This window comes from Phoxinus phoxinus (genome assembly GCF_949152265.1).
Source record: "Phoxinus phoxinus genome assembly, chromosome: 17".
Taxonomy (NCBI): Eukaryota; Metazoa; Chordata; class Actinopteri; order Cypriniformes; family Leuciscidae; genus Phoxinus; species Phoxinus phoxinus.
Window position 1 is genome coordinate 29,327,841 of NC_136892.1, and position 23,795 is coordinate 29,351,635.

General features: G+C 38.1%; 4 protein-coding genes across 8 annotated transcripts in view; 2 read left to right on the plus strand and 2 right to left on the minus strand.

Annotated features, from left to right (window-relative positions):
• Window positions 1-384, minus strand: part of LOC306985017 (uncharacterized protein) — a 3,932-nt gene extending 3,548 nt beyond the window's left edge. The window contains exon 1 of the mRNA XM_079586886.1: window positions 71-384. Coding sequence (XP_079443012.1) covers window positions 71-161 — 91 coding nt within the window. The 5' untranslated portion in view covers window positions 162-384. The remainder of the gene's footprint in view (window positions 1-70) is intronic.
• On the plus strand, window positions 293-3,332 carry rpl28 (ribosomal protein L28). The gene is made up of 5 exons (XM_079586887.1): window positions 293-637; window positions 1,189-1,280; window positions 2,493-2,616; window positions 2,867-2,985; window positions 3,192-3,332. The coding sequence occupies exons 2-5, from the start codon at window positions 1,197-1,199 to the stop codon at window positions 3,279-3,281; spliced, it is 417 nt and encodes a 138-aa protein (XP_079443013.1). The 5' UTR covers window positions 293-637; window positions 1,189-1,196; the 3' UTR covers window positions 3,282-3,332.
• Window positions 3,333-4,270: 938 nt separating this feature from the next.
• Window positions 4,271-7,867, plus strand: LOC306985019 (uncharacterized protein). Its single transcript, XM_079586888.1, has 3 exons — window positions 4,271-5,142; window positions 5,708-5,767; window positions 7,111-7,867. Exons 1-3 carry the CDS (start codon window positions 4,953-4,955, stop codon window positions 7,251-7,253), a joined length of 393 nt encoding a protein of 130 aa, XP_079443014.1. The 5' UTR covers window positions 4,271-4,952; the 3' UTR covers window positions 7,254-7,867.
• Window positions 7,868-11,129: 3,262 nt separating this feature from the next.
• The window catches only part of col27a1a (collagen, type XXVII, alpha 1a), a 96,929-nt gene continuing 84,263 nt past the window's right edge, over window positions 11,130-23,795 (minus strand). For all 5 annotated transcript variants that reach the window (XM_079586338.1, XM_079586336.1, XM_079586337.1 and 2 more), the window contains 25 exons: window positions 23,403-23,510; window positions 22,548-22,601; window positions 22,359-22,466; window positions 22,220-22,273; window positions 22,030-22,083; window positions 21,408-21,464; window positions 21,264-21,317; window positions 20,581-20,634; window positions 20,441-20,494; window positions 20,157-20,210; window positions 18,978-19,085; window positions 18,789-18,896; window positions 18,021-18,128; window positions 17,846-17,899; window positions 17,239-17,301; window positions 17,065-17,118; window positions 16,946-16,981; window positions 16,847-16,864; window positions 16,706-16,741; window positions 16,010-16,036; window positions 15,821-15,886; window positions 15,540-15,708; window positions 15,295-15,404; window positions 14,977-15,177; window positions 11,130-13,812 (listed from right to left, as the gene is read on the minus strand). In XM_079586338.1, the coding sequence (XP_079442464.1) occupies window positions 13,666-13,812; window positions 14,977-15,177; window positions 15,295-15,404; window positions 15,540-15,708; window positions 15,821-15,886; window positions 16,010-16,036; window positions 16,706-16,741; window positions 16,847-16,864; window positions 16,946-16,981; window positions 17,065-17,118; window positions 17,239-17,301; window positions 17,846-17,899; window positions 18,021-18,128; window positions 18,789-18,896; window positions 18,978-19,085; window positions 20,157-20,210; window positions 20,441-20,494; window positions 20,581-20,634; window positions 21,264-21,317; window positions 21,408-21,464; window positions 22,030-22,083; window positions 22,220-22,273; window positions 22,359-22,466; window positions 22,548-22,601; window positions 23,403-23,510 (1,956 nt within the window). In that variant the 3' untranslated portion in view covers window positions 11,130-13,665. The remainder of the gene's footprint in view (window positions 13,813-14,976; window positions 15,178-15,294; window positions 15,405-15,539; window positions 15,709-15,820; window positions 15,887-16,009; window positions 16,037-16,705; window positions 16,742-16,846; window positions 16,865-16,945; window positions 16,982-17,064; window positions 17,119-17,238; window positions 17,302-17,845; window positions 17,900-18,020; window positions 18,129-18,788; window positions 18,897-18,977; window positions 19,086-20,156; window positions 20,211-20,440; window positions 20,495-20,580; window positions 20,635-21,263; window positions 21,318-21,407; window positions 21,465-22,029; window positions 22,084-22,219; window positions 22,274-22,358; window positions 22,467-22,547; window positions 22,602-23,402; window positions 23,511-23,795) is intronic.

Consider the following 23,795-nt stretch of genomic DNA (forward strand, 5'->3'; position numbering starts at 1 on the left):
AGATAGATAGATAGATAGATAGATAGATAGATAGATAGATAGATAGATAGATAGATAGATGCTGTATCACCTGTAAGTTTAGGTGTCATCTCAGTGTATCTAGGATAAATCAGATCATACAGTTTCTCTCCCAGAGTCTCCTGATCTTCATCATTCTCCATCACTGCACCATTGGCTGATGAAGATTACCTGGTTATTTAATCATTCGAATAATAATCTAATCTGTCTGGGCTCCGCTGTCATTTACATTGTTTAACTATACTCAAATAATAATGTATTCGCAGAGCTGGTTTGTTGTGGTTGTTAGAGAACGCATGAAAATGACGAAGAGCACACGATCGAGTGACGTCGTACTCAAACTGCATCACCAGCTTTTGCGCGCTTGATGTTCATCCGCACTGTCCATTAAACATATAGTTCTGTTTAAAACACATTTTTAAATAAAGGTTTTTTGAAAACATTTCCTATAACTTTTCTAAAAGACATTTGAAATATTATTTTGTCATTTACTACACTCTGAATCGAATGTAAAATTACTAAATTACTAGTCCCTCGCATAGGCGTAAGAAACTAACTTACGTAAGAACCGCCGGAACTGGAACTCATTCCTTTCCTTCTCTCTTCCTCTGCTGAAAAGGTAACGTGGTCGTCGTGTGTTACTTTTCAAAGCTCGATTAAACGCTATATAACGCACATTTCAGCATTACATGTTCATATAAGGGCATCGAATATGTTATAAGCTGCTTATGAGTTGTAACATTCGGTGTAGAGAAAATAAAGAGGAAGATATTTAATTATAAACTCTACCGGTGTTGCTTAGCGAGGCCTGCAGTGAGTGAGACAAGCACCACACCGCTAAACATGTTAAAAGTCAGCATCGACTGATAACAAAGATATCGCTTTTCTCTCTCAAATTGAACGTTACCTGTGTTAAGTATCATGTGGTGGCTGTTTGTGCCATTGCTGTTTTGCAGCTCTGTAGTTTTATAAAAGGGTTGAGATTTGATAGTATTACAGGCGCAAATTGTGTGTGTATAATATATGTAACGTTATAACGTTACGTGTGTGCGTGACTGCGTGTGTGTATTTCTAAATTAAATAGTTTAATTATAGGATGTACGGTTGTGTGGTTTTGAAGAAGTCTAATTGTAGACTATTTCTTCTCATTTGCTGCCTGTTTTCATTCAGGAGTCACTATGGCATCGTCCCACCTGCAGTGGATGGTCATCAGGAACACCTCCAGTTTCCTTATCAAGAGGAACAAACAGACGTACAGCACTGTAAGTCACTGCAGTTCAGCTACACACTGCTGATGTGACGGGCGTTTAGGGATTGTTCACCTTAAAAATAAAATTCTGTCATTAATTCACCCTCATGTAACATGTAATAACAACATTGTTGTTCCAAACCCTTAAATATTAACCCAAAAATATCAGTCTCTAACATGTTCACGACACAAGATCAGATGTTGTTGTGTGCATTAGAGATTAATATTTTGATAATAAAGTGGTAAATTGTTAGTTCACCCAAAAATGTGTAAATTCTGTCATAATTTACGCTTTTTAAATGGATAACCCTAGGTTTTCCTTCTCTAAAATGTCTTAATATCGCCTTATGTTCATTTGGTATGCTGGATCACAGCAGCACGAGTAGGTAAACTGACAGCTTTGACTGCATATACAGAAGTGTAATTTACTAGCCTCCCACAAGATTTAGTTTATTGCTTAGGCAGGGCCGGATTAACCATTAGGGCAACTGGGCAATTGCCCAGGGGCCCAGGACATCTAAGGGGCCCTGGGCACCGTCAAATATTATGATTAAAATGTCTCCACGATCTGCTTTTGAAGAAATATCGTAGGATCGTGCATTCTATCAGTTTGCAGTTCTGGCGCCTCCGTCTCAACATACTGTACAGCGCGACGTACTATATTCACATGAAATGCAGAGGAGCGGGACACTGTAGTTTATAAAAATTAATTATTTGCATGTAAAGTTATTTTGAAATAAAGCCTTGCCGGTTAAACATGTCATTCGCTGCTGATGTGCTGTTCTAACGGGCGCTTTTCTGAGCGCAAACACCCGACGCGCACATGCACTAAAGCCTGTCAAACAGCGCCTGTTACTGGACTAAGTTATCTTTCGAGTCTTATTGCTCTAATACTGTCAAATACATACAAGGTTTACATAAACAAGTCATTGTGCCCAGGGGCCTTTGAACTCTTAATCCGGCCCTGTGCTTAGGGGTGAGGATTGTCGTAACCTGTCTCTTGGAAATGGTGTAATTTTACTATTTTATACAATTTGCATCAAAATACCTTGATAAAATAAATTGATAAGCTTAGTTATGCAGTTTAGTTATTGCCATGTTTGTCTGTACTGCTGTCTGTGACTCTGTCCCGAACACTTCTATAGTTGTCCTGCTGAACATTTCCAGTGTTTTTTGTTTTATAATTCTGATTTCTAATCTTGCATACTCTTTCTCTCACGGTCAGGAACCAAATAACCTGAAAGCCAGGAATTCTTTCCGCTTCAATGGCCTCATTCATAAGAAGACTGTCGGCATCGAGCCGGCCGCTGATGGCAAAGGTGTGGTCGTCGTCCTGAAGAAGCGTGCAGGTGAGTGAGGCTACGCTAGTTTTTGACAAGCTGATGGACAACAGTGACATTTTTCACAAATCCAACTTTTAAATGCCCAGTAAATAAGGTTGCGTATTAGAATCGTTCAGATGCTAGTTGTTTGTATGATAATGCAGTTGCATCAAGACATTTGTTTAGGAATTGGATTCTGTAGGTCTCAATGTAGTGTGATTTATCTCTGGAATGAACCATTGATCTGCGCTGAATCGTCTTTTTAAACATGTTTCAGGTCAGCGTAAACCTGCCACCTCATACGAGAAGATCACCATCAACAAGAACTCTCGCGCCACCCTCGCCAGCGTGAGGAACATCATCCGCAAAAACAAATACAGGAGAGACCTGCGCATGGTGAGTTTACACAGCCGCACAAAGGCAAGTCTACTTTAGTCATTTGTAATTGGACACAATTTGCTTCAAGGAAAGTTTTAAACTTTTAGCTTTAGTCTTTTACTTTTAGTCTACTAAACACTTTTAGTAGAACTCATGCAGATTCAAGTATGGAGTGAATGCACTTCAGCTGTCCAGTAGACTGATGCTCTGTCTGTGTCCTCCAGGCGGCTGTGAGACGCGTGAGCGCCATCTTGAGGAGTCAGAAGCCTGTGGTGGTGAAGAAGAAGCGCACCAGGGCTCCCAAGAGTTCATAAATAGTTGCATTTACAGCTACTGACTTAATAAAATGCTTTTGGTCAAACTTTCTTTACCTGCAGGTCTCATTTTTAATTGGTCTACACTCACACAACATTTTAAACGAGTTTAACTTGTGAACTTAACTTCACTTGTGAAGCAAGGTTGGATATTCTACAGTTATTTACTGTCACTTGTGTCTAACAAGACATTTTAGGAAGAGAAAAGGCTCTTGGTTTACAGGATTGGATTAAAAGCAGATTGTGTAATTGATTATCAGGATTCTTCCCATTAAATCAACACTTAATGTCAAATCAACACTTAATGTCATACTTAAAATGGCAAGGTAATGAAGCATTAAACAACTTTTTTTCTGACTACCATTATTATTTTTAATGTGAATAGTACTTAGTGGTAGTGCCATCCACTAACTAATATTCCTGTTCATGCTACAAAAAGTTTTTCCACGCATCGCAGTGCCACTTTTCCCTTCGTCTTTCTTTACATGAAGGTGTAAATAATCCTGCATGGCCACATTTAAGTATAAAATAGACGCATCTGAGATGTCCTAGTGGCCGTGTGTTATCCATTTGGCTCTCCCAACTTTAAGTCTGAAAGCCAGTCAACAGAAAACTTGGTTCACCCTAAATGAACATGTCATTTACTAACCCTCATGTCATTCTAAGACTGTATGTACTTGAGTGATTCTTGTTTGTTCACTTAAAGTCCCCCTGTGGTGAAAATCAAGCTTTTAATGTTTATATGTCTGGTGTTTTTAATATGCTTTACGACATACCATGTGCAAATTCATGTCAACACCATTGAGTAGCCTATTTTCTCCTTAACTGCAATGAACCAAAGACCGTCTTGAAAACAGTTTGAAATCATTTGTTTCTGACGTCACAAACTACCTTGTAACCAATCACGTCAACGAGTAGATCTCTGAGCTGATGTGAGTGGAGGCGGGGCTAATTTGCATATTTAAATGAGGTAAGGGTGTAGTTACATTCAAGCTTTTAAGGCATAAAGAAATTTTTTTGGAATAGCAAATAAGTGTAGCCTATATAGTGTTATTTATATACTAATAAAGTATTTATTAATATTGAATTAGATTTTCGTGTTAATTTTAGTTTGTTTTAATTGTGTGTTTTTGTCATTTTTTATTATTTTTCGATATTTCTACAGCCTATTGCTTGTTTGTTTTATTGTAAGGCAAAAGTTTGTTTTTCTTTCAGTTTATGTTTTTCATATCGTTTACATTTTATTTAGCTTGTCTTTATTTTATTTACTCTAAACAGTTTATAATCATTTTAGTTAACTATAACAACACGTTTGGACGTCTCTTTTTTTCTGTTAATGGTTTTTGGTTAAACTCTTGCCAAACCGTAAACCCACACACAGTCTGTGGTTCTCGCTGGGTTCATGTGGTAAACTGCAGGGAAGCTGGAGTGTTTTATCGTGTTGCATCAGGATAATCTATGAGCGCGTTCATGAGTTCACTTAATGATTGAATTGATCTGGATTTAAACTAGAGCTCTCTCTCTCTCTCTCCCCCGGTTCACTGCATTAGATTGTCAGATGAGTGTGTGAGAGCAGCGCGTCCCTCAGCCAGCAGAAGCTCTACGGCGAGTGTGTGTTTGAGTGAAGATGTCGTTGTGAGGACAGCAGGTGTGTGTGAGTGCGTGTTGAGAATGCATCGCTCGCGGGCTCTGCGCTGTGTGTGTGTCTGTGTGCTGCTGCTGGCCGTGTGTTGTCGAGGGTTTGAGCTTCAGGACACCATCCACGCACTGATCGAGGAGAACATCCACCTCCACGACCAGCTGGAGAACCTGACGAGAGCCCTGCGCGAGCTGAGGCAGCTCCTGTTCCAGCACAGCGACGGTGCTTACTCCAAACCCTGCATTTATCACCCCGAGGCCTGTTTCACAGACAGGGCTTAGACTGAGCCAGGATTAGGCCTTAGTTCAATTAAGTCGTTTTTATAGACGTGCCTTAGAAAGAAGAAGAAAAAAAACCTTACTGGTGTGCATCTTGAGACATATTTTAAGGTATGTCCGTGCAAGTTGGTTTCAGTTAAAACAGCTCAAACATGCATTTAAGTCTGGGACTAGTTTAAGCCTTGTCTGTGTGTGAAACCTTCATTTATCACACTGGAAATATGGGATTTTGTCTGTCAGATTTGTGTAAATGTTAAAGGGAACACCCAAAAACAAGAACACCCTCAAATTGTTCCAAACCTGTTTGAATTTCTGTCATACAGATACGATATTTTGAAGAATATTAGTTGAAGGAAGAAACTCATGTAGGCTAAATGATGACAGAATTATCATTTTTTCGGTGAACTATCCCGTAAGTGCAGTAATGCTGTTAAATGTAGAAAATTTGCTTATTAAAAAGTTTTTTTTTTTTTTTTTTGCTGGATGACGGACGATGTGTTTTACCTCAGATCACACTCATGAACAAGATGAGGAACTTCAGCATCTCTGGGAGGAATGGTCGCAACACAGTGAGTTTCTCACTCATTCATGTCCTAAAATAGGCTACTTTTAATAACTGCATTTAAATAAACAAAAAAGTGTTTTGGCCTTCCTTTTGCTCTGCGCTAACATGCCCGTATCGACTGATTATGTAATGACGGAAACAGGACACCGCTCATCAATAATGGCACATGCACTTCACATGACCATTTATGGGCGGGAATTATTGATTTACAGATAAAAAAAGATTAAAAAATGTTGAGGCTAAAGACCCCCAAATGATCATAGCCAGAGACTCAGGCAGATATATCATACAGACAGACTAACAAAAGTTTGGGGCCACACATTTTTTTTTTTAAAGAAATTAATACTTTTTCTGCAAGGATGCATTAAATGGATCAAAAAGTACAGAAAATACATTTATAATAAAAGATTAAGATGTTAAATAAATGCGGTCCTTTTAACCTTTCTATTCTATTTCTTTCTTATTTCCACAAAAATATGAAGCAGCCCAACTGTTTTCAACATTGATCATAAAAACAAATGTTTCAAATCATATTATAATGATTTCTGAAGGATCATGTGACACTGAAGAATGGAGTAATGATGCTGAAAATTCAGCTTTGATCAAATAATTACATTATAAAATGCATTTAAATATAAAACTGTATTAAATTGTAATAATAATGTGTAGGCTATTTATACTGTGAAAAAAATGCAAAAAACATACTGATTCCAAAATGATATAATTAAATATTTCACAGATTTTTTTTTTTAGCTTTAGTACAATTACAAATTATTCACTGTTCTTTTGTAGACTTTTGAGACTTTATAAACATAATAATTTATTCTGGTCTTCTATTCTTATAGAAAAGGTTAATATGTTCCACAGTAGCTTATAACTACTTTTATTACATAAAATATTACATAATAAATATTTGCGCTGTCATCAAGTCTATAGAAACAGGTGTAATAGAGAAGATTAAGGACTTTTCGTGTTTAAAAGCATTTAGATCTCTTACACTCCAGCTTTAAAACTCAGACTTTAGAGTCGACATGAAACAATCCCAGTTTAGGTCAGTTTGCTACCAAGATACAGAAACGGCGTCAGTACGGTACATTGTTGTCATAGAAAAACTCAAATACTATGCGATGACGCCGTTTGACCCAAATTTGTGTAAAATTTTGTATACAGGTCTAATACATCCCTGTTATCAATTAGCTATCAGTGTTATTTTTAGTATTATTTATATATATAAAGTTTGGTTATTATTTTAAATTAGTGTTTTACTCAACAATAACAGTACTGTAAGTTTTGCAGTAACACAACACTGTGTGTGTGTTTGTGTGTGTGTGTGTGTGTGTGTTGCAGGCGTCACACCTGAGACACACCTGCTGTTGGAGCGCGCTCTGTGTGGACATGACCTCCATGGCTCCGCCCCCTCCAGTTCAGGACACACCCCCTTTAACTTTATTACTTTCATCATTCTTACACACTTTCTTTTACATGTGTGAGTTTTATGGTGCGCTTGTGAGTGTGTTCAACTACATTTGACATCATTCAGAGCAGGTAAATCTCAGTTTAGTTCAGTATTTGTCAATCTTGGTGAAATTGATTAAAAATAGGAATAGTGATAATCAAACTATTATGAGTAAAGCAACAGAGTAGTTTATCAGGCGTGGTTTATTTTAAATTGATATCCAAAACAATTCTAAACAGCACTTAAATAATTTTACATGTGATGTGGTGCCAAATAATGTACTTTAAAAAAAAATAAAAAAAATTAGCTTGAAAATGTAATGTGCTCATTGTCATTGTACTGTATTTGTTCTAACTTAAAATATTCCAGTAAAGTGGATGAACGCCATCAGGTTGAAAACTAGTAATAATGATCTAGTTGTATGAAGGACAAGATGTTTTCTTTAATGCAACTCATTTTTAAACTCTTTGAAGCACTGAAGTTGAAGTGTTTTTTTCAAGTGTTTACTGCATTCATATTCATTTGTATTAAAACCTGAAAAATAAACAGCAATTACTGTAAACCAAGATTAAAATACTAAATAAAGATTTGTATTTAAATAACCTTTTGGCAATGTTGCCTGTTTTTAATAAATGAACAGAAATTATCACTTGTTGTGAAACCTTTTTCCTTTCAAGTTCCGTGATCAAGTTTTATTTTAGTACAGTCTTAAATTAAGTACAATCAAAGTGGATGGTTAAGTCATTTAAACTTAAATTACAGTAAATTGGCTTAAAAAATGAGTTCAATCGTGTATATCATAAAAAGTTGAAGCAATTAATGTAAAAATGTATGTTGTCATAACTTATTGATTTTTTTTACAGTGTATCATTGAGATCTACTCAGTTTTTATTATTTTTTTAAAAAAATCTTAATCATAGTTAATGTTGGTTAATGCATTAGCTTATGTTAGCAAATGAAAGTAAAGTGTAAAGTGTTATGTCTATATAGTTTTCATTCATTTGTATTATTTTGTAATGTATAGTTATTTTACTAAAATCACTTCTGGGGGAGGCGAGGTCTGGGACTCAGAGTTGGGTTTCAGAGAGGAGGTGGAGCAGTCTCTGTTGAGGAGGCATTCGGTGACCCTACAAGAAGCCCTGGGAGGAAATCATGGGCTTACTAACATCGACCCACCTACCACATCCCTCAGCACGTCCATCATGGAGAGAGGTTCAAGAGGTAGTCAAGCACGCAAGATCATCTTCTGCTCCAGGTCCCAGCGGTATACCGTACAAAGTATACAAAAAATGCCCTAAGCTCCTCCGAAGGCTATAGAAGCTTATGCGGGTAATTTGGTCCAAGGGAACCATTCCAACAAAGCGCTTTGTGCCCAAAGAACAGGGATCCACACAGATCAGCCAGTTCCGAACTATCTCCCTACTTCGTGTGGAGGGAAAGCTTTTCTGTGCTTGCGAAGAGAATGAGTGATTACATGACCCAGGATAGATATATACACACCTCTATCCAGAAGGGCGGTGTAGAAGCGTTCTCCGGGTGCTTGGAGCATACAGGGATCCTCAGCCAACTCATCCATGAAGCAGAGGAGAAGAAAGGCAGCCTAACATATGTCTGGCTTGACTTTCCAAATGCATTTGGGTCTATTCCCCATAACTACGATTCCAGCTACGATTCCAGTCCGCCAAGTATACAACAAAGTGGCAGCCAGTGGAGAAGGGGATGGTGACAGGATGCACAATCTCTCCCATCTTGTTCATCATGGGAATGCACCTGATCCTTTGCAGCGAGTACAAAGTCAAAAGGGCCGAAGACCGCCGCAGGATGTCAACAGCCAGCAATCAGGGCATTCATGGATGACCTTACCTTGATAACACCAACTCACGTGCAGGCAAGATGGGTCCTGGCAGAACTGGATTGCATGGCCACTTGGGCAAAGATGGTCTTCAAGCCCAAGAAATCAAGGAGCCTGGTGATCCAAAAGGGCAAAACAACTGGAAGGTTCAAGCTACTTGTTCAAGGGGAAGTGATCCCGAACATCCAGGGGAACCCAATTAGATGCCTTGGAAAGTGATATGATGATTCCCTGTCAGACAGCGACAGCATCTCCAGCCCCGGAAAACAAGTTGAAGAATGGCTGAAGAAGATTCACAAGTCTGGCCTGCCTGGGAAATACAAGTGCTGGATCTACCAACATGGCCTGCTCCCGAGACTCATGTGGCTTCTAACTGTATATGAGGTGCTTCTATCAACTTGAAGAAATTGAGAAGTTGTTCAACAAGCACCGTAGAATATGGTTGGGAAAACCCCAGAGCTTTACATCCTTGGCTTGGGGCTCTACATAAGGTCGGGCCAGCTCCAGCTTCCCCTGTCATCAGTGGTGAAGGAGTTTAAAGTCGCCAAATAGAGACTGTCCCTGACACATAGGGACTCTCAATACCAACTCACCAGGGAAGCAGGAGTCAGAACAAGATCTAGCCCTAAGTGGGCCGCCAGCACGGCAATTAACCAGGCAGAATGTTCTCTCAGGACCAAAGACATCATCGGAAACCCTTGCACTGTAAGACTGGGTCTAGCGCATTTCCAGCAGTGGTCAAAGTCCACCCCTAGGGAGAAGAGAACCATGATCCAGGATGAAGTCCGAAACCGTGAGGAAGAAGGGAGAAAGGGAGAAGAGCAAAATCCATCGAGCTCGCAACTCAAGACGCCTGGACGAGGTGGAGCCTCCCTAAGAGAACAATCACATGGATTGAACTGTGACGGCTGGAGCCCTTTCGTATATTCCTTTCTACTCCGAGCACGAGCAGTGTATGACACCTTACCAACCCCAGTCAATTTGCACAGGTGGGGGTGGAGGGAGGACCCACTGTGCAGGTTGTGTGGTGGGAAATGAACAATGCTGCACATCCTGTCAGGGTGTAAGATCGCATTGACACTGGGGAGATACAGGTGGCGCCATGACAAGGTGTTGGCAGTGCTCGCAGACATCCTGGAGCAAGGAAGGAGGAAGAAACAACCAGCCAAAGCAAGACCACTGCTGAGCACCATCACCTTTGTGAAAGAGCACCAAAGACCTGTCAACCACAGCCAAGCCAGGCAGAATCTCCTGCAGTCAGCCCAGGGATGGGAAATGGAGGTTGATCTCGGGGGGAAACTCGACTTCCCTGAGGCGGTACTGTCCACAACTCTAAGGCCCGACATCATCATGTGGTCTCCAGAGGGAAAGAAGATCATCTTGGTGGAGTTGACGGTGCCGTGGGAGGAGGGCCGTGAGGAAGCTGCAGAGAGGATAAAAGCCAAACACCAGCAACTTGTACAAGACGGGGTGGACAACATGGATGATGACGGTGGAAGTCGGATGTCGAGGATTCCCAACTCAATCTATTGACAAATGTTGGATTGAGAGGCCACTTGAGGAAAGCAGCCGTTCGTAGGCTGGGAGAAGCGCCAGAGAGAGCCTCCTGTTGGCTCTGGCACAAGAGAGAGGACACAAGCTGGAAGCCTGAAGGAGAGGGGCAGTGACCTGGCCAGTCACTGCTGACCCGCCAACTGGAGGGAGTTGTGGTTAAGGGTCGAAACACCCAGTGAAGGTTGGGGACCACCTGATGACCTCTCTTCCAGGCCAAGGCTTCATCCAGAGCTGGGTGTATGTTAGCATCTCAGATGTATTATAAAACTAACTGATAAAATAGATAAAATAAAATGTTAGCGTTTATCATTTAAGAAACTATTTTTATGGTTTAAGTTTCACTTAACTATAATAACTCTGGTGTGATCTTGAGAATTTAAAAGTTATCATAATGAAAAATAAAGATCAGTTTTTTTAGCCTGAATGAAGTGCAACGATTAGAGTTATAATGTCTGTATTGGTTTTTACTACTCAAAGAACCAAAACAAACGCAGACTTTGGTGTAAGAACATCTTTATTGTGTATGTAAGCATTAATTCCAATTCAGAATCCACATATGTAACCAAGTACGGAAAACTGACACAAAGAACAACACTGAGCGAAACGGAGGACGTGTTCAGAGAGAGAGAGAGAGAGAGAGAGAGAGAGAGAGAAAACTGATTATGAATTTGACAGAGATGAGTTTACTGAGCCTTGAATTTGAGAGTTGAATGTTCACAAACAGAAACTGCAGAGCGATGAGGTAATCAGAATTCCAACATTCTGACATGGAACGTTCACATGTTTTAAAATTCACCTTAGAAATAATATAGAACACAGTCCTGGTACAGTACGACTTTAGATTATTATTATTATAGACAAAAATAAAAAATAAACAGGATAGAAAAATAACAACAGATTGAAAAAGCAATATATTGTTCTCTGGAACCCCAAATTTACACATAAAATAAATCTATCAACCGTAAGAGCAGTTAACATACGGATAATTAAGTTATCTGGAGAAAAACTCTGTCACAACAGAATTTGGTTAAAAAAGCGCGTTTGTAAATTTAAATAACATTAAATTAGCAAAAGAGACTCACTGTATACATCAAAGCCGGCAGAATTATACACACGGTCATGAAGAATAAAGGAACAACAAGCTTCGAAATGCTGTTTCCTTGTTTTAGGGAACGCAACATATAGTTCACGAGATTACGACCATTATTTGCATATGATAATATACACTTTCTGATGCCACTTAAAAACGTATAGCTACTGAAATGTTTCCCTTACAAAAGGCATTAGTTGATGTTTGAGCTGGTGAGGTGAACGTACAAAACTGTTCTGTGACCACAGAGGAAAGCACGAGCTTATCGCATAATGCATTCAACATGCTGCAAACGCACATCCAGATTAAACATGTGTTAAATGACTTTTCTGAGCACCTTTAAAGTAGACAATATTCACACTAACATCATAATTCAGAGTAACACGGGCACTAAACAAAGCATCGACATCTTGAAGATCCACTTTTAAAACAGCTTCAAAATAGCACCATTGTTACCGAGACAAACCTTGAAGGCCCATTCACACTAAAAACGATAACTATATCATAACTATAAGCGCGCGCTGCTATGTGTCGTCTGTCGCTTTAAGTGATCTCGATCTTAAGGCAGAATGGATTCTGATTGGCTGTCAATGTTTTTCTCGTTCATCAGCTGAAGAAAAGAAAAGTTTTTCGAACGATTTTTCAACGATTTTATCGTTATCGTCGTTGGTGTGAACGGGCCTTTGATGAGTGAATCTCACGAAACCTTAAGAACATGTCCAAGTCATATTTGACCCAGAAATGAAAAGAAAGCAATAAACCGCTGATATTTTGAGCGCACAGAAAATAAAAATACATTTTGCATAATCAAATAAAAGACTTTTTGCATTGTGACAATTTTATGACAACTGAAAAAAATTTTTTTTACTCATTGATGTAATGTTTCAGCAAATAATAGCCTACGAATGACAAAAGTAAGTACAAAAAGTTGAATTATTTCCATATGCATTACGCTAAAAAATATGTCCGTAAAAATGTGCTCGTCACAGAAATGGCACAATGCAAATATTATTAATATGCTTTCTTTTTCTTTTTGGTTGAAATATGACCCAGGCGTGTTTTCATGAGGGATCCACTCTTATTAACTCCTTCGAACAAAACACACACATTTTCTTTGAGAAACGCCCCCTTAAAGTGACAGGCGCGCCTCAGGTGGGTCGTGTGTGTTGATATGCACAGGTGTGTCTGCAAGTTTGATAGAAGCATACACCTTCACTCGTTTACTGATCCATCACACACACACACGCACACGAACACACACACGAACACAAACACACACACACTTCCCTGTCTGCTGGAGTGTTAAAATGACACGAATGAATGACAACATCCCTGAAAAACCTTCCTTATTGAGACGCACACTTAATATATAATCAATTATCATTTTTTCTTCGTTTTCCTATTGCACTTTAGCATTTCTTTTTTTACATGTGACAAAATTAATATATAAAAGATCAGATAAACAATAAGTGTATATGTACATATAATACCTCTCAATGATCTTAATTCATCTCTTCAATAAACTTGATTCTTATTATAAAAGTACAAGTATTATAATAACTTATTATTATTAATTAATTATTATTAATTTGAAAGAGCACGAGCACCAAAGAAACAGGCTGAGAAAGAAGAGAGAAGAAGAAGAGAGAAAGACAGAGACAGAGGGTTTAGCAGTTTCTCCGGCCCCGGATGTCCTGAGTTTTTGTCCCTGCGAGATGATTGGCTTGTTTTTTTAGAGGAATCAAATATGATTGGACATCCATTGCTGGTAGGGGCGGGATTTCCTTTAGACTGTGGGAGTCTCTAATGCTGTCACCCAAAGCCCCGCCCACACCACCTCTTTCTGTTTCTGCAGTCCAATCAGTGGCTGAATACTGAAGGGGGCGGGATGTGGGTGGGTCGGTGTGTGTTTGAGGAGCGCACACACACTCACAATCTCACACACACACACTATAGAAAGCACACAGGTCCAACTTCTAGGTGAAAGCGTGATGAGGGCGTTGTCTTCGGTAGGTTGCTTATGCGTACGACAGGAAGTAAGGTGGGGTCCGACACCCGGAACAGGAAGTCGGCATGTTGCCAGCGCCCGTTCAGTTGCTATACAATAAAAAACACACAATCAGTGATGCATCATGCATGCAAAAGGGACTCAAGTTCATGACTAAAGTTCAGTGTTGTTATTGTTGACTACAACAAACACTATGGACCCTTTTCACAGACTGAGATGACGCGTTTAAACAGTCATCATCATTGTAATTGATGCAGAATACATATATGTGAGGATCATGAAGAATAATTTTCACACATAAATCGATCGGCTCCTCTGAGTTCAGATTAAATTCATTGAAAGTGTTTGGGATGTGCTGGAGGAGACTTTACAGAGTGCTGGACTCTTGATAAAAAAAAAATAATTCTTCATGTTCCTCATTATTACACATTCTGAGTCTGATGAATCTTGACATTGTCATCCTGAAATATGATCATGATGTGTCTTCATACATGGTTGTTTAAGAAATGAAAAGCTACACACTCCATCAATTAGGGTTAGAAGAACTGTTGCCAAACATATAACATGCTAGAAACATAATAATCACAGCAATAATGATCCAGTCATAAACTCTTAAGCATTTGCCTGTTTAAATCCAAACAGTGACTTTTTTTTGGCCGGGCAGAGTGAATAAATACAGAATGCACCTAATAATCATAAGGATTTTGTATGCATTAAAGCAATACATGCATTATTAAAATTTATTTCAATTTAAAATTTGAATGTATATTATTTTCAGATAATCAGGTAAATTAAATACTTGACAAAAGAAAAGTACTTCATATAATTACAAAAAAAAGTTATTTGATCCTGTTGAAGTCAGATCAAACGATTTGACTTCATACTTAACTATTTATTTATTCCTAATTATTTACACTCTAAAAAATGGGTTGTTTCAACCCAATTTTGGGTAAAATATGGACAAACCCAGCCGTTGGGTTAAAAATGTAATGTAAAAATGTAACCCAACGGCTGGGTTTGTCCATATTTTACCCAAATTTGGGTTGAAACAACCCAGCATTTTTTAGAGTGTAAATTTAACAACTGGAGCTTTTAAAGTCTGTACATTTGCATTTGTTTTATGTATGTTTTTTGTGATATTTTGCTAATTTTCTTTGCACATGATGCAAAGTATGCGGTGGCTGTTTTAAAGCTAGTTGCACGGTTGCTTCCAGCACTCATTAATACGAGAGGTGTTTGAAGGGCACACTGACCCCGCAGGAGTCTGCTAACACGTCCGGCTCCAGGGTCTCCCCACTCCACGCATGGAAGCGAACAGCGCTCTGGGACGGGGGCAGGGAGGGCGCGTGGCTCCAGATCGTCACGTTCAGGCAGTGGATAGTGATTCGTTGCTCCGCTCCGGCGCTCAGCAGGTGCAGGAAGTTCATCTGGACGCGTCCGACACTGAACTCCAGCTGCGACCAGCCAATAAAACAGCATCATTAACACTTCAGCGTCTCTTCAAAACATATCCTCCCAAAGATAAGCATTAATGGAATAAAAAGCGGATCTGGAAGCGGAATGCTACAGACCTTGGCTGTGGTGATGGGCCTGAGACATGTGCGTCCACCACCGCTGAAACTGCACATCACTTCTATAGAGTCTGAGGAGCAGCCCAGGTTTGGGTCGATCCAATAAGTGCCTGAAGAAACCACAACACAAACATTTCAGTCAAATTGAAAAGTAGTAATTTGACAATGGTAAACGCTTAATTATTACAGATGCTATTGGTGATATTTAGCCCAGAATATTCCTTTCAGGTTGAACACACACACACCATCGTAGTGTGTATCCCGGCAGTCGTGCAGGTCCTTGCAGAGTCGAGCAGGATGATCTCGCGTGCCCAGCGGGTTCTTCAGACTGTGGACCAGAGAGCTCAGGTAATGGAGCGTCCGCAGGATCTCTGGAGCCTGATCCAACATTGGCATGTCCATCAAACCCCGACCCTGAGGGAACAGCGGGTCAGTCTTTAAAACATACACAATCATCTATGACAGTGCACTAATACAACATAAACAGGCCGTGTGTGTGTGTGTGTGTGTCTTTGAATGATCTCACCTCTATTTTCTGTGTGTTTGTCTCCCTAAAAACTGGCTGGGCCACTCCAAGACCGAAATCTTGTTTCTAAAACATACATGCACACAAGCAAACTTAATAACGCATATTTACAGGACAGCAATGAATGAATGAATGAATGAATGACGAACGAACGAATAAATGAATGAAATATAAAGTGAATTTTCTTACCAAAGCCGGTGGGATTGCCGGTGGACCCTGTAAAGAACCAAATAATAAAACTATAATAATAATAATAATAATAACTGTATATGAATTATTCCGATATTATTAAAACATAGTAGAGATTGGCATTTATGTGTAGATTGGATTACTTTAGTTTGGGGACAAAATTGTTCCCAAACTAACGGAGTATAATCTGAAAAATGTCTGGTTGGGGATATTTGTGGACAACTTCAATTTAAAAACAATATTTTTTATGTTTTCTTAGAATTTTAAAAATGTAAAATTCTCAGCTTTAGTCTGAAGTCACTTAATATTTAACAATATTATTTATTTGACTGCTCTGACACTATTGGATGAGAACTGAACTGAGCTGGACGACGACATCACTGTGTTCAGGAGATTAAATGAACTAGTTTGATAATTGATGATCTCTACAACAGAACTGAATCAACACTGAACTGACTTCAGCTGAATAATGACTCTGTTCGCATCATTGAATCATTTTCCTGTTATCTCTGTAAAGCTGCTTTGAAACAATCTGTACTGTATAAACTGCTATATAGGTATAAAGGTGACTTGACTTGAGTCATCATTATAATTAGACATGAAAACAGTAGACATCTATGGTAGGTCCTAAAAAGCTTAAGTAAATATTCCGAAAGAGTCTAGTAAAAGTGTTAAAGAAAGAAGTGTGTGTTTTACCGGCGGTCCAGGAAGTCCACGCGGTCCAGGAGCACCCTGGAAAACACACAAATAACACAGTTAGATAAAGACAAGTGGCTTTGAAATAAACACAAGCCACTGAGAATGGGAAATGCTGCGTCTGTGAGCGTGAAGACTCACTCGAGGTCCCTGAACACCCTGCAAGGAAACAGAGAGACACTGTAAGATCGACTGTGATATCAACATCTGAAGAGAAAGAGTGAATTCATCTCTTCTCACCATTTCTCCTTTGTTGCCAGAATCTCCTCTCGAGCCCTGCAGAGAGACGTCAGTGTGAGAACAGAGGTCAGAGGTCAGAGAAGACCACACTGTTCACTATAGAAGTGGCATATACTCACTGGACTCCCGTTAGGGCCAATCACACCGACAGGTCCAGCTAAACCCCCTCTGCCCTGAAAACAACATGGAGATATTACTGTACACACACTATTATATGTGCCATGTGATCCATTGAGTTAGACAGATAGTGTGTGTGTGTGTGTGTGTGTGTGTGTGTGTGTGTGTGTGCTCACCATGCTGCCTTGAGGCCCTTTAGGCCCCTGAATGCCTTTCGGCCCAAAGTCTCCTGGAGGGCCCTAAATAAACAAGCCAAACGTCAATCCCACATAAACAAACACACAAATACACAGCTGTGCCTAACCCAACATTAATGCTGGTGTGTGTGTGTGTGTTGTGTATATTGAAGAGCACGAGAGCCTTTATGAAGTGGACACCATGAAGACATGTGACTATTTCTCACTGTCAAGTGTTTGTGTGGCTGCCATTGGTGGTCCTCCTTTTTTCCACAACTCTAGATCCTCTAGTTCAACCAGAAGCATGAATGAGTCTGAATGAATCAGTAACACCACGAGTACACACGCTTGTCCTGTTTTATGAGCTCACGGCTTTGGGTTTCTGAGAAAAGCTTAACAAAAATACACCTCGGTGCTTGTGTGAATTATGACGCTGTTTGAGCGCGTGGATGAAAACATGTTTCCCGAAGGAAAGAACTCTTTAGAAATGATAAATCTCATCTCTGTTTGTTTCTCTTGGGCAGACACACACGGACGATCACATTTCTGTTTTTCACCAAGAAGAACCATTTAAATCAGACACCTGGCAATGTGTGCTAACACTCACCTTCGGTCCAAACATTCCTAGTATCCCTGGAAAGCCGGGCTGCCCGATGTCACCCTAAATCAACGATTAATATTAATGTTTTGTTCCAAAATGAACTGTGGGTCTTTTGTAAGCAGGATGCAGTCCTCAGTGAAGAAAAACAGAGTTTATGGTTTTGTCAGGGTGTAGGACTCACATGTTGGCCCTTAGATCCCTGGTCTCCCTGAGGTCCTGGAAGGCCCATCCCTCCCTTAAAACCTCTCTTTCCTGAAGGGCCAGGGTGACCAGGATGACCCCTCTCACCCTATTCATACACAAATATAACCAATGCATACATCAACATGACCCATTCAAGAATATAATATAATATAATATAATATAATATAATAATTGTGTATTTTTTTCTAGGATCTTAATTATAAACATAAAAATGATAAAGTAAAAAAAATTATAGAAAATAATATTTTTACACAGCAAGGATGCATTAAATTGATCAAAAGTGACAGTAAAGACATCTATAATGTTACAATAGATTTATATTTCAAATAAATGCTGTTCTTTTTAACTTTCTATTAATTAAATAATCCTGAAAAAAGCGTTTCCTCAAAAATATTAATCAGCACAACTGTTTTTAACATTGATAATAATCAGAAATGCAAATCATCATATCAGAATGACGTCTGAAGGATCATGTGACACTGAAGACTGGAGTAATGATGCTGAAAATACAGCTTTGATCACAGGAATAAATGACATTTTACAATATACTCACATATAAAACAGTTATTTTAAATTGTAATAATATTTCACAATATTTCTGTTTTTACTGTATTTTTGATCAGCCTTGCTGAGCAGAAAAGATTCTTTAAAATATCTTACTGACCCCAAACTTCTGAACGGTAGTGTAAATCTAAATCTAAAATGTGATTATTATTATTATTCATGTAAAATGTTATCCTCTGACCTTTGGACCAAATGACCCCTGTGGGCCTGGTAAACCCAAAACGCCAACCTTGCCAGGAGCACCGGGTTTACCAGGCAAACCGAACTCGCCATCATCCCCCTGATCACCCTAAAGAAAGAGAAAGATCATAATAAAGCTGTTCAGACAGATGATAGATCAGGACACACACGTCACATGATGAATTCTTACTGGTGTTCCTCTGCTTCCGTCTTTCCCTGCCAGTCCATCCATGCCGGGAACGCCCTCCTGTCCTTCTCGACCCACTGTTCCTCTGGGCCCGGGCGACCCAACAACACCCTGATGAGGACACACAAACATGGGCTTTCAGTCGGTCATGAAGTGAGAAAGGAAAGATGTTTTAAGCACATGTACTTGTGATGAAGGATATTACTGGGAGAATCTCACAAAAACAGAACAAACATTTTAGGGTCATATTTCAACCCAGAATCAATGAAAAAAAGGATTATAAGAATGAATTGTATAAATATATAAACAATTATCTAATTAATATATAAACACATTTTAATTAATAATACAATATAACAATTAATAAAATTCAAATTATGCAAATGAAATAAATTTATAAATATTGTTATTATTACATATTGCGTAAAGAAAAGTAAGTCTGTTTAGAACAATTAAGAAAATGAACAATACATTTTTCCAGTCTTATTACTGTAATATGAAGATTACATAAGTAAATAAATATTATAATTTTTTTAAAGTACAATTGTAATTATACAACATTATTTTGCATATTGTATGCCTACTTTAGTGCTGGTTTTAATAATAATAATAATAATAATAATAATAATTAATTTATTATTTAATAATTCAATAAATATATAATATATATAAAATTATATAAATTATTTAAATATATATAAAATAAAATAATTATCAGTAATGAGAATACATTTCTTTTTGTATTAGAGTAATGACATTTGCGGGGAGCAAATTTAATGCAAAATTGTTTTACACATTTATTCATTTGGCAGATATCTATAAAAAAAAATGTTTCATAATAATAATTATACAAATTAAATATATATAAATTAGGAATTATATACTTAATACATAACTAATAAATTAATAAATCATATTATTAATAAAATATATATATATATATTATTTATAAATATTATTATAATTATAAATAAAACCAAATTATAATTAAGTAATTACAATTATGCAAATCAAATAAATAAATATTACATATTGCATGAAGAAAATTCAGTATGTTTAAGACCATTACAAGTTTTATATTCTGATAACTGTAATATGAAGAATACTAGATTAAATATTTAAAAAGTACAATTGTAAGTCTACATAATTGGCCCTAATTGTGCATGAAGGAGTTCCTCTTACTGGTGACCCTCTGCCGCCACGCTCCGCCTGAAGACCCTGTTTACCCTTCTGACCCTGAAAGTGAACAACGCATGTGAGAAAAAGAAGTAATGCCAAGGAGAAAGCCACACACACAGAATTAATCGTATACAGCATTAACATACACACACACATCTAGCCCATATTGCTGAAGTATGTGACAAGGCTCTGATTTCTACCACATGTTGTTTACGGCTGCTATTCCTTCAAAACATATGCACACGCACACACACTAACACACACACGAGCTGCGAGCATATCATTACCTGTTCTCCTTTGGATCCTTTGGGGCCTTGTATTCCACGTGGACCAGAATTACCCTAAAAATGCATTAAAAGAAATGTTTGTGTGCATGTTTAAGTGCGGGCACATCTGTAATCATGATCGGATATCATATTATACGCACGGGTAGTCCAGGAGCACCGGGTTTGCCTCGTAAACCATCAACACCTTGGTGACCCTGCCAATACAGAAGCAAATTATTTGAGAACGCAAGAATAATTACACATAAAAAATTTGTAAAATGTACAAAACAAAACAAAAAGTACAAAAAATTATACATAACAAAAATAAATGATATATGGAATATTACTTGGAACATTTAAGACATTCATAATTTATTTATTTTATTTAATAATAATAAATTTGTCTTAAGACAATGTTTGCTCATGCAAATCTTGCCGTCCGATCTGAACAAACTTCTAAAGTATGAGCAATATTTATAATAATAGTGATATTTTCCTTAGCAATCATTACTAATAATACTGTATATATTATCTGTCCACAGTTGATCTATTAAAACACACACATCTCCACTCAAACCATATTTTTGCTGGGGGAAATTTTCATCTGACGTCAACCTAAATCAAAACCTTTTTGAAATGGTCTTCATTGTAATGCAATTTATAAAATATTCGACATTGTTTAGCCGATTATTACCATATAAAACAACTTTTAATCTCAGTATGCGGTTCTTAATCTATTATAGGAAACGGTGACATGTTGGTGTGTGGCGACGACACTCCAGTAAATGAGCTTCATATGCAGTGAGGCAATAGTGTGCTTTCTGGGTCGCTGTGTTTGTCTCACCACGTATCCTGGATCTCCCGGTTCGCCCCTGTCGCCTCGCTTTCCAATTGGACCCTGAAAATACACAAACAGAAGCATGATGTTGTGAATATAGCAATTGAATTTAGAGGAAATCAGATTTAAAGATGAAAATAAGAGACTCACTCTGAGTCCTGGCGGACCAGTAGGACCCTCCACCTTCCCATCATCCCCATGTTCACCCTAAAACATTACATAATGGAAAACATCAGGTTATTACAGAAAACTGATTCAAAGGAGTGTGTGTCTTCATATTAATGGGCAACACTCAAAAATATGGTAACACTTTTAGAATAAGGTTTTATTTGTTAACTTTATCTAACATGAACTAAAAATGAATTCTACAGCACTATTAGTCTTAGTTAACGTTCATTTCAACATTTACTAATACATTTCTACAATTAAAAGTTGTATTTGTTAACATTAGTTAATGCACTGTGACAAACTGAACAATACTAACATTGACAAAGATTATTCAATGTTGTAAAAAATAAATAAATTATAATATAGTCAACTAATGTTAACAAATGAGACCGTATTGTAAAGTGTTACCAAAAATAACGATAAAAATTATAATATTTAATTTGATACTGTTTTCTTATCAAACTCATATTGCATATTATTTAAAAGGCACTGCGAGTAAATATTATTGTAAGGTTTAGGTATTCAGGTCCATTCAGGGTGACGAAAATGTGCAGGTCACAAGTATAAAAATGTATGAACATAATGAATGATAAATACATGTTACCTTTTCACCCTTTGGTCCCGGGGGTCCTATTGGACCTTGAGGGCCTTTGTGACCCTGTAGAGAAAGAAAAGGCTTTTAAGCACCACTAGGAGACTTGAGTTGATCAATCTGTACACTGATGTGGAAATAAAAATTGGTAATGTGCTAATATGATCATGTGATGATATTTGTAGTTTTTTCTTGCTCTCACCTCATATCCGGATATGCCGGGATCCCCCTGAAGCCCCATGCGCCCGGGAGCGCCCTGAGACACAGGGAGGAAGAAGATGTTAAGTGAGTTGGACATACTGCTAAACCTAAACTTAATAATAAAAGATGTATCTTTTTACCACATGTCCGATGGTTCCTCGTGATCCCTTTGGTCCGGTGGTTCCGATTGGCCCGATCTTTCCCATGGTTCCTGTCTCTCCCAGGTGACCGATGTTACCTTTGGCACCCTGCAGGTAAAGTGAAAGTGCAGTCAATATGGCTACTGTGTTCGAACAATTAAAGATGAACAAAAAACTCTGATGTCGTACCTTAAACCCTGGTTTCCCTCTCTCGCCATGTTTACCAGGTTTTCCTTCAGGACCCTAAACCACACCCCAAAACAAACCCGCTGTCATTTCACACATAAAGATGACAGACAGTGCGGTTATTGTTTACTAAAAACTATAAACATACATAAAGCTGACATACTTTTTTTTTTTTTGATAAAACTTTGAACAATTTAAATTGAAATGAAATGCTGCCTTGTCAACTAACTGAAATAAAGTAAGTACTAAAATTACTAAAACTAAAATAAAAATTAATCTCAATAGAACTATAAAATAAATTTGCAGGCATAATTGTTGAGATATCTCTAATTTTAAAGAGTTTTAATACAAAATCCAAATGTTTTTTGTATGTGATAACGATATCTGTAATATGTAAAAACGTGTGTTGTCGACTTTACATTACTGATCATAATGGTTCACTGTTGCTATGGTTAACTACTACGTTTTTATAAATACATATTATTCCTAAATATACAAAATAAAGTGGTTACGCAGTAGAAGAACCATTTTTGGTTCCCCAAAGAACCTTCTGAAGGAAGTTCTGAACAGAAACATTAGTGTGAAGAACATTTTATGATCTACAGAACCTTTTCCACTATAAAGAACCTTTTGTGGAATGGAAAGATTCTATGGAACCATTAATACCAGTAAAGAACCTTTATTTTAAAGAGTGTATTAAATGTACGTTTTTAAGACTGCCAAATCTTTTTGCTTTGACTGGTCTTTATGATGGGGGTCGGGTCGCCCCTTAAATCACACTCTTGTGTTGTTTACTAGCTGAGTATACAGCAAGATATGAGTGTGATATAGTGTGTGCACATCTGCATGATCACTCACTCTGACGCCAGTAAGCCCAGGGTCGCCCGCTGGCCCTTCTTTGCCCTTGATCCCGGGGTCACCTCTGACACCCTGCTCGCCCTCGCCACCCATGTCGCCTTTTTCACCCTGTTCAAAAAACAAGATTCTCTTTCTTCAGCTTTAAGGCGAGACACGGCAGGCAAAAACATCGTTTTTTTTTTCACTGGTCAATTTTGAGATATTTGTCTTCAACAACATGTCTTCTTTCAGACTTGTGGTGAAAAAAAGTCTGAAATACACATTTAGGTCTTTATTTTACTACACTTTGCGTCAACAAAAGTTGGCGTTCTTAAAAAGTTAAATCATCCCGCTGCTCCGCGATCGCTAACTGGACCCTGTCATCACATGCACTGTTAGAAAGCTCTCTCTCCT

What these genes read in the sequence shown, in the direction of transcription:
- LOC306985019 (XM_079586888.1), top strand. Translation starts at nt 4,953, where the DNA reads ATGCATCGCTCGCGGGCTCTGCGCTGTGTGTGTGTCTGTGTGCTGCTG. An exon ending in CCTGTTCCAGCACAGCGACG is followed by an intron (nt 5,143 to 5,707) that starts GTGCTTACTCCA and finishes GTTTTACCTCAG; the next exon opens with ATCACACTCATGAACAAGAT. An exon ending in GGAGGAATGGTCGCAACACA is followed by an intron (nt 5,768 to 7,110) that starts GTGAGTTTCTCA and finishes TGTGTGTTGCAG; the next exon opens with GCGTCACACCTGAGACACAC.
- rpl28 (XM_079586887.1), top strand. Translation starts at nt 1,197, where the DNA reads ATGGCATCGTCCCACCTGCAGTGGATGGTCATCAGGAACACCTCCAGT. An exon ending in ACAAACAGACGTACAGCACT is followed by an intron (nt 1,281 to 2,492) that starts GTAAGTCACTGC and finishes TCTCACGGTCAG; the next exon opens with GAACCAAATAACCTGAAAGC. An exon ending in CGTCCTGAAGAAGCGTGCAG is followed by an intron (nt 2,617 to 2,866) that starts GTGAGTGAGGCT and finishes AACATGTTTCAG; the next exon opens with GTCAGCGTAAACCTGCCACC.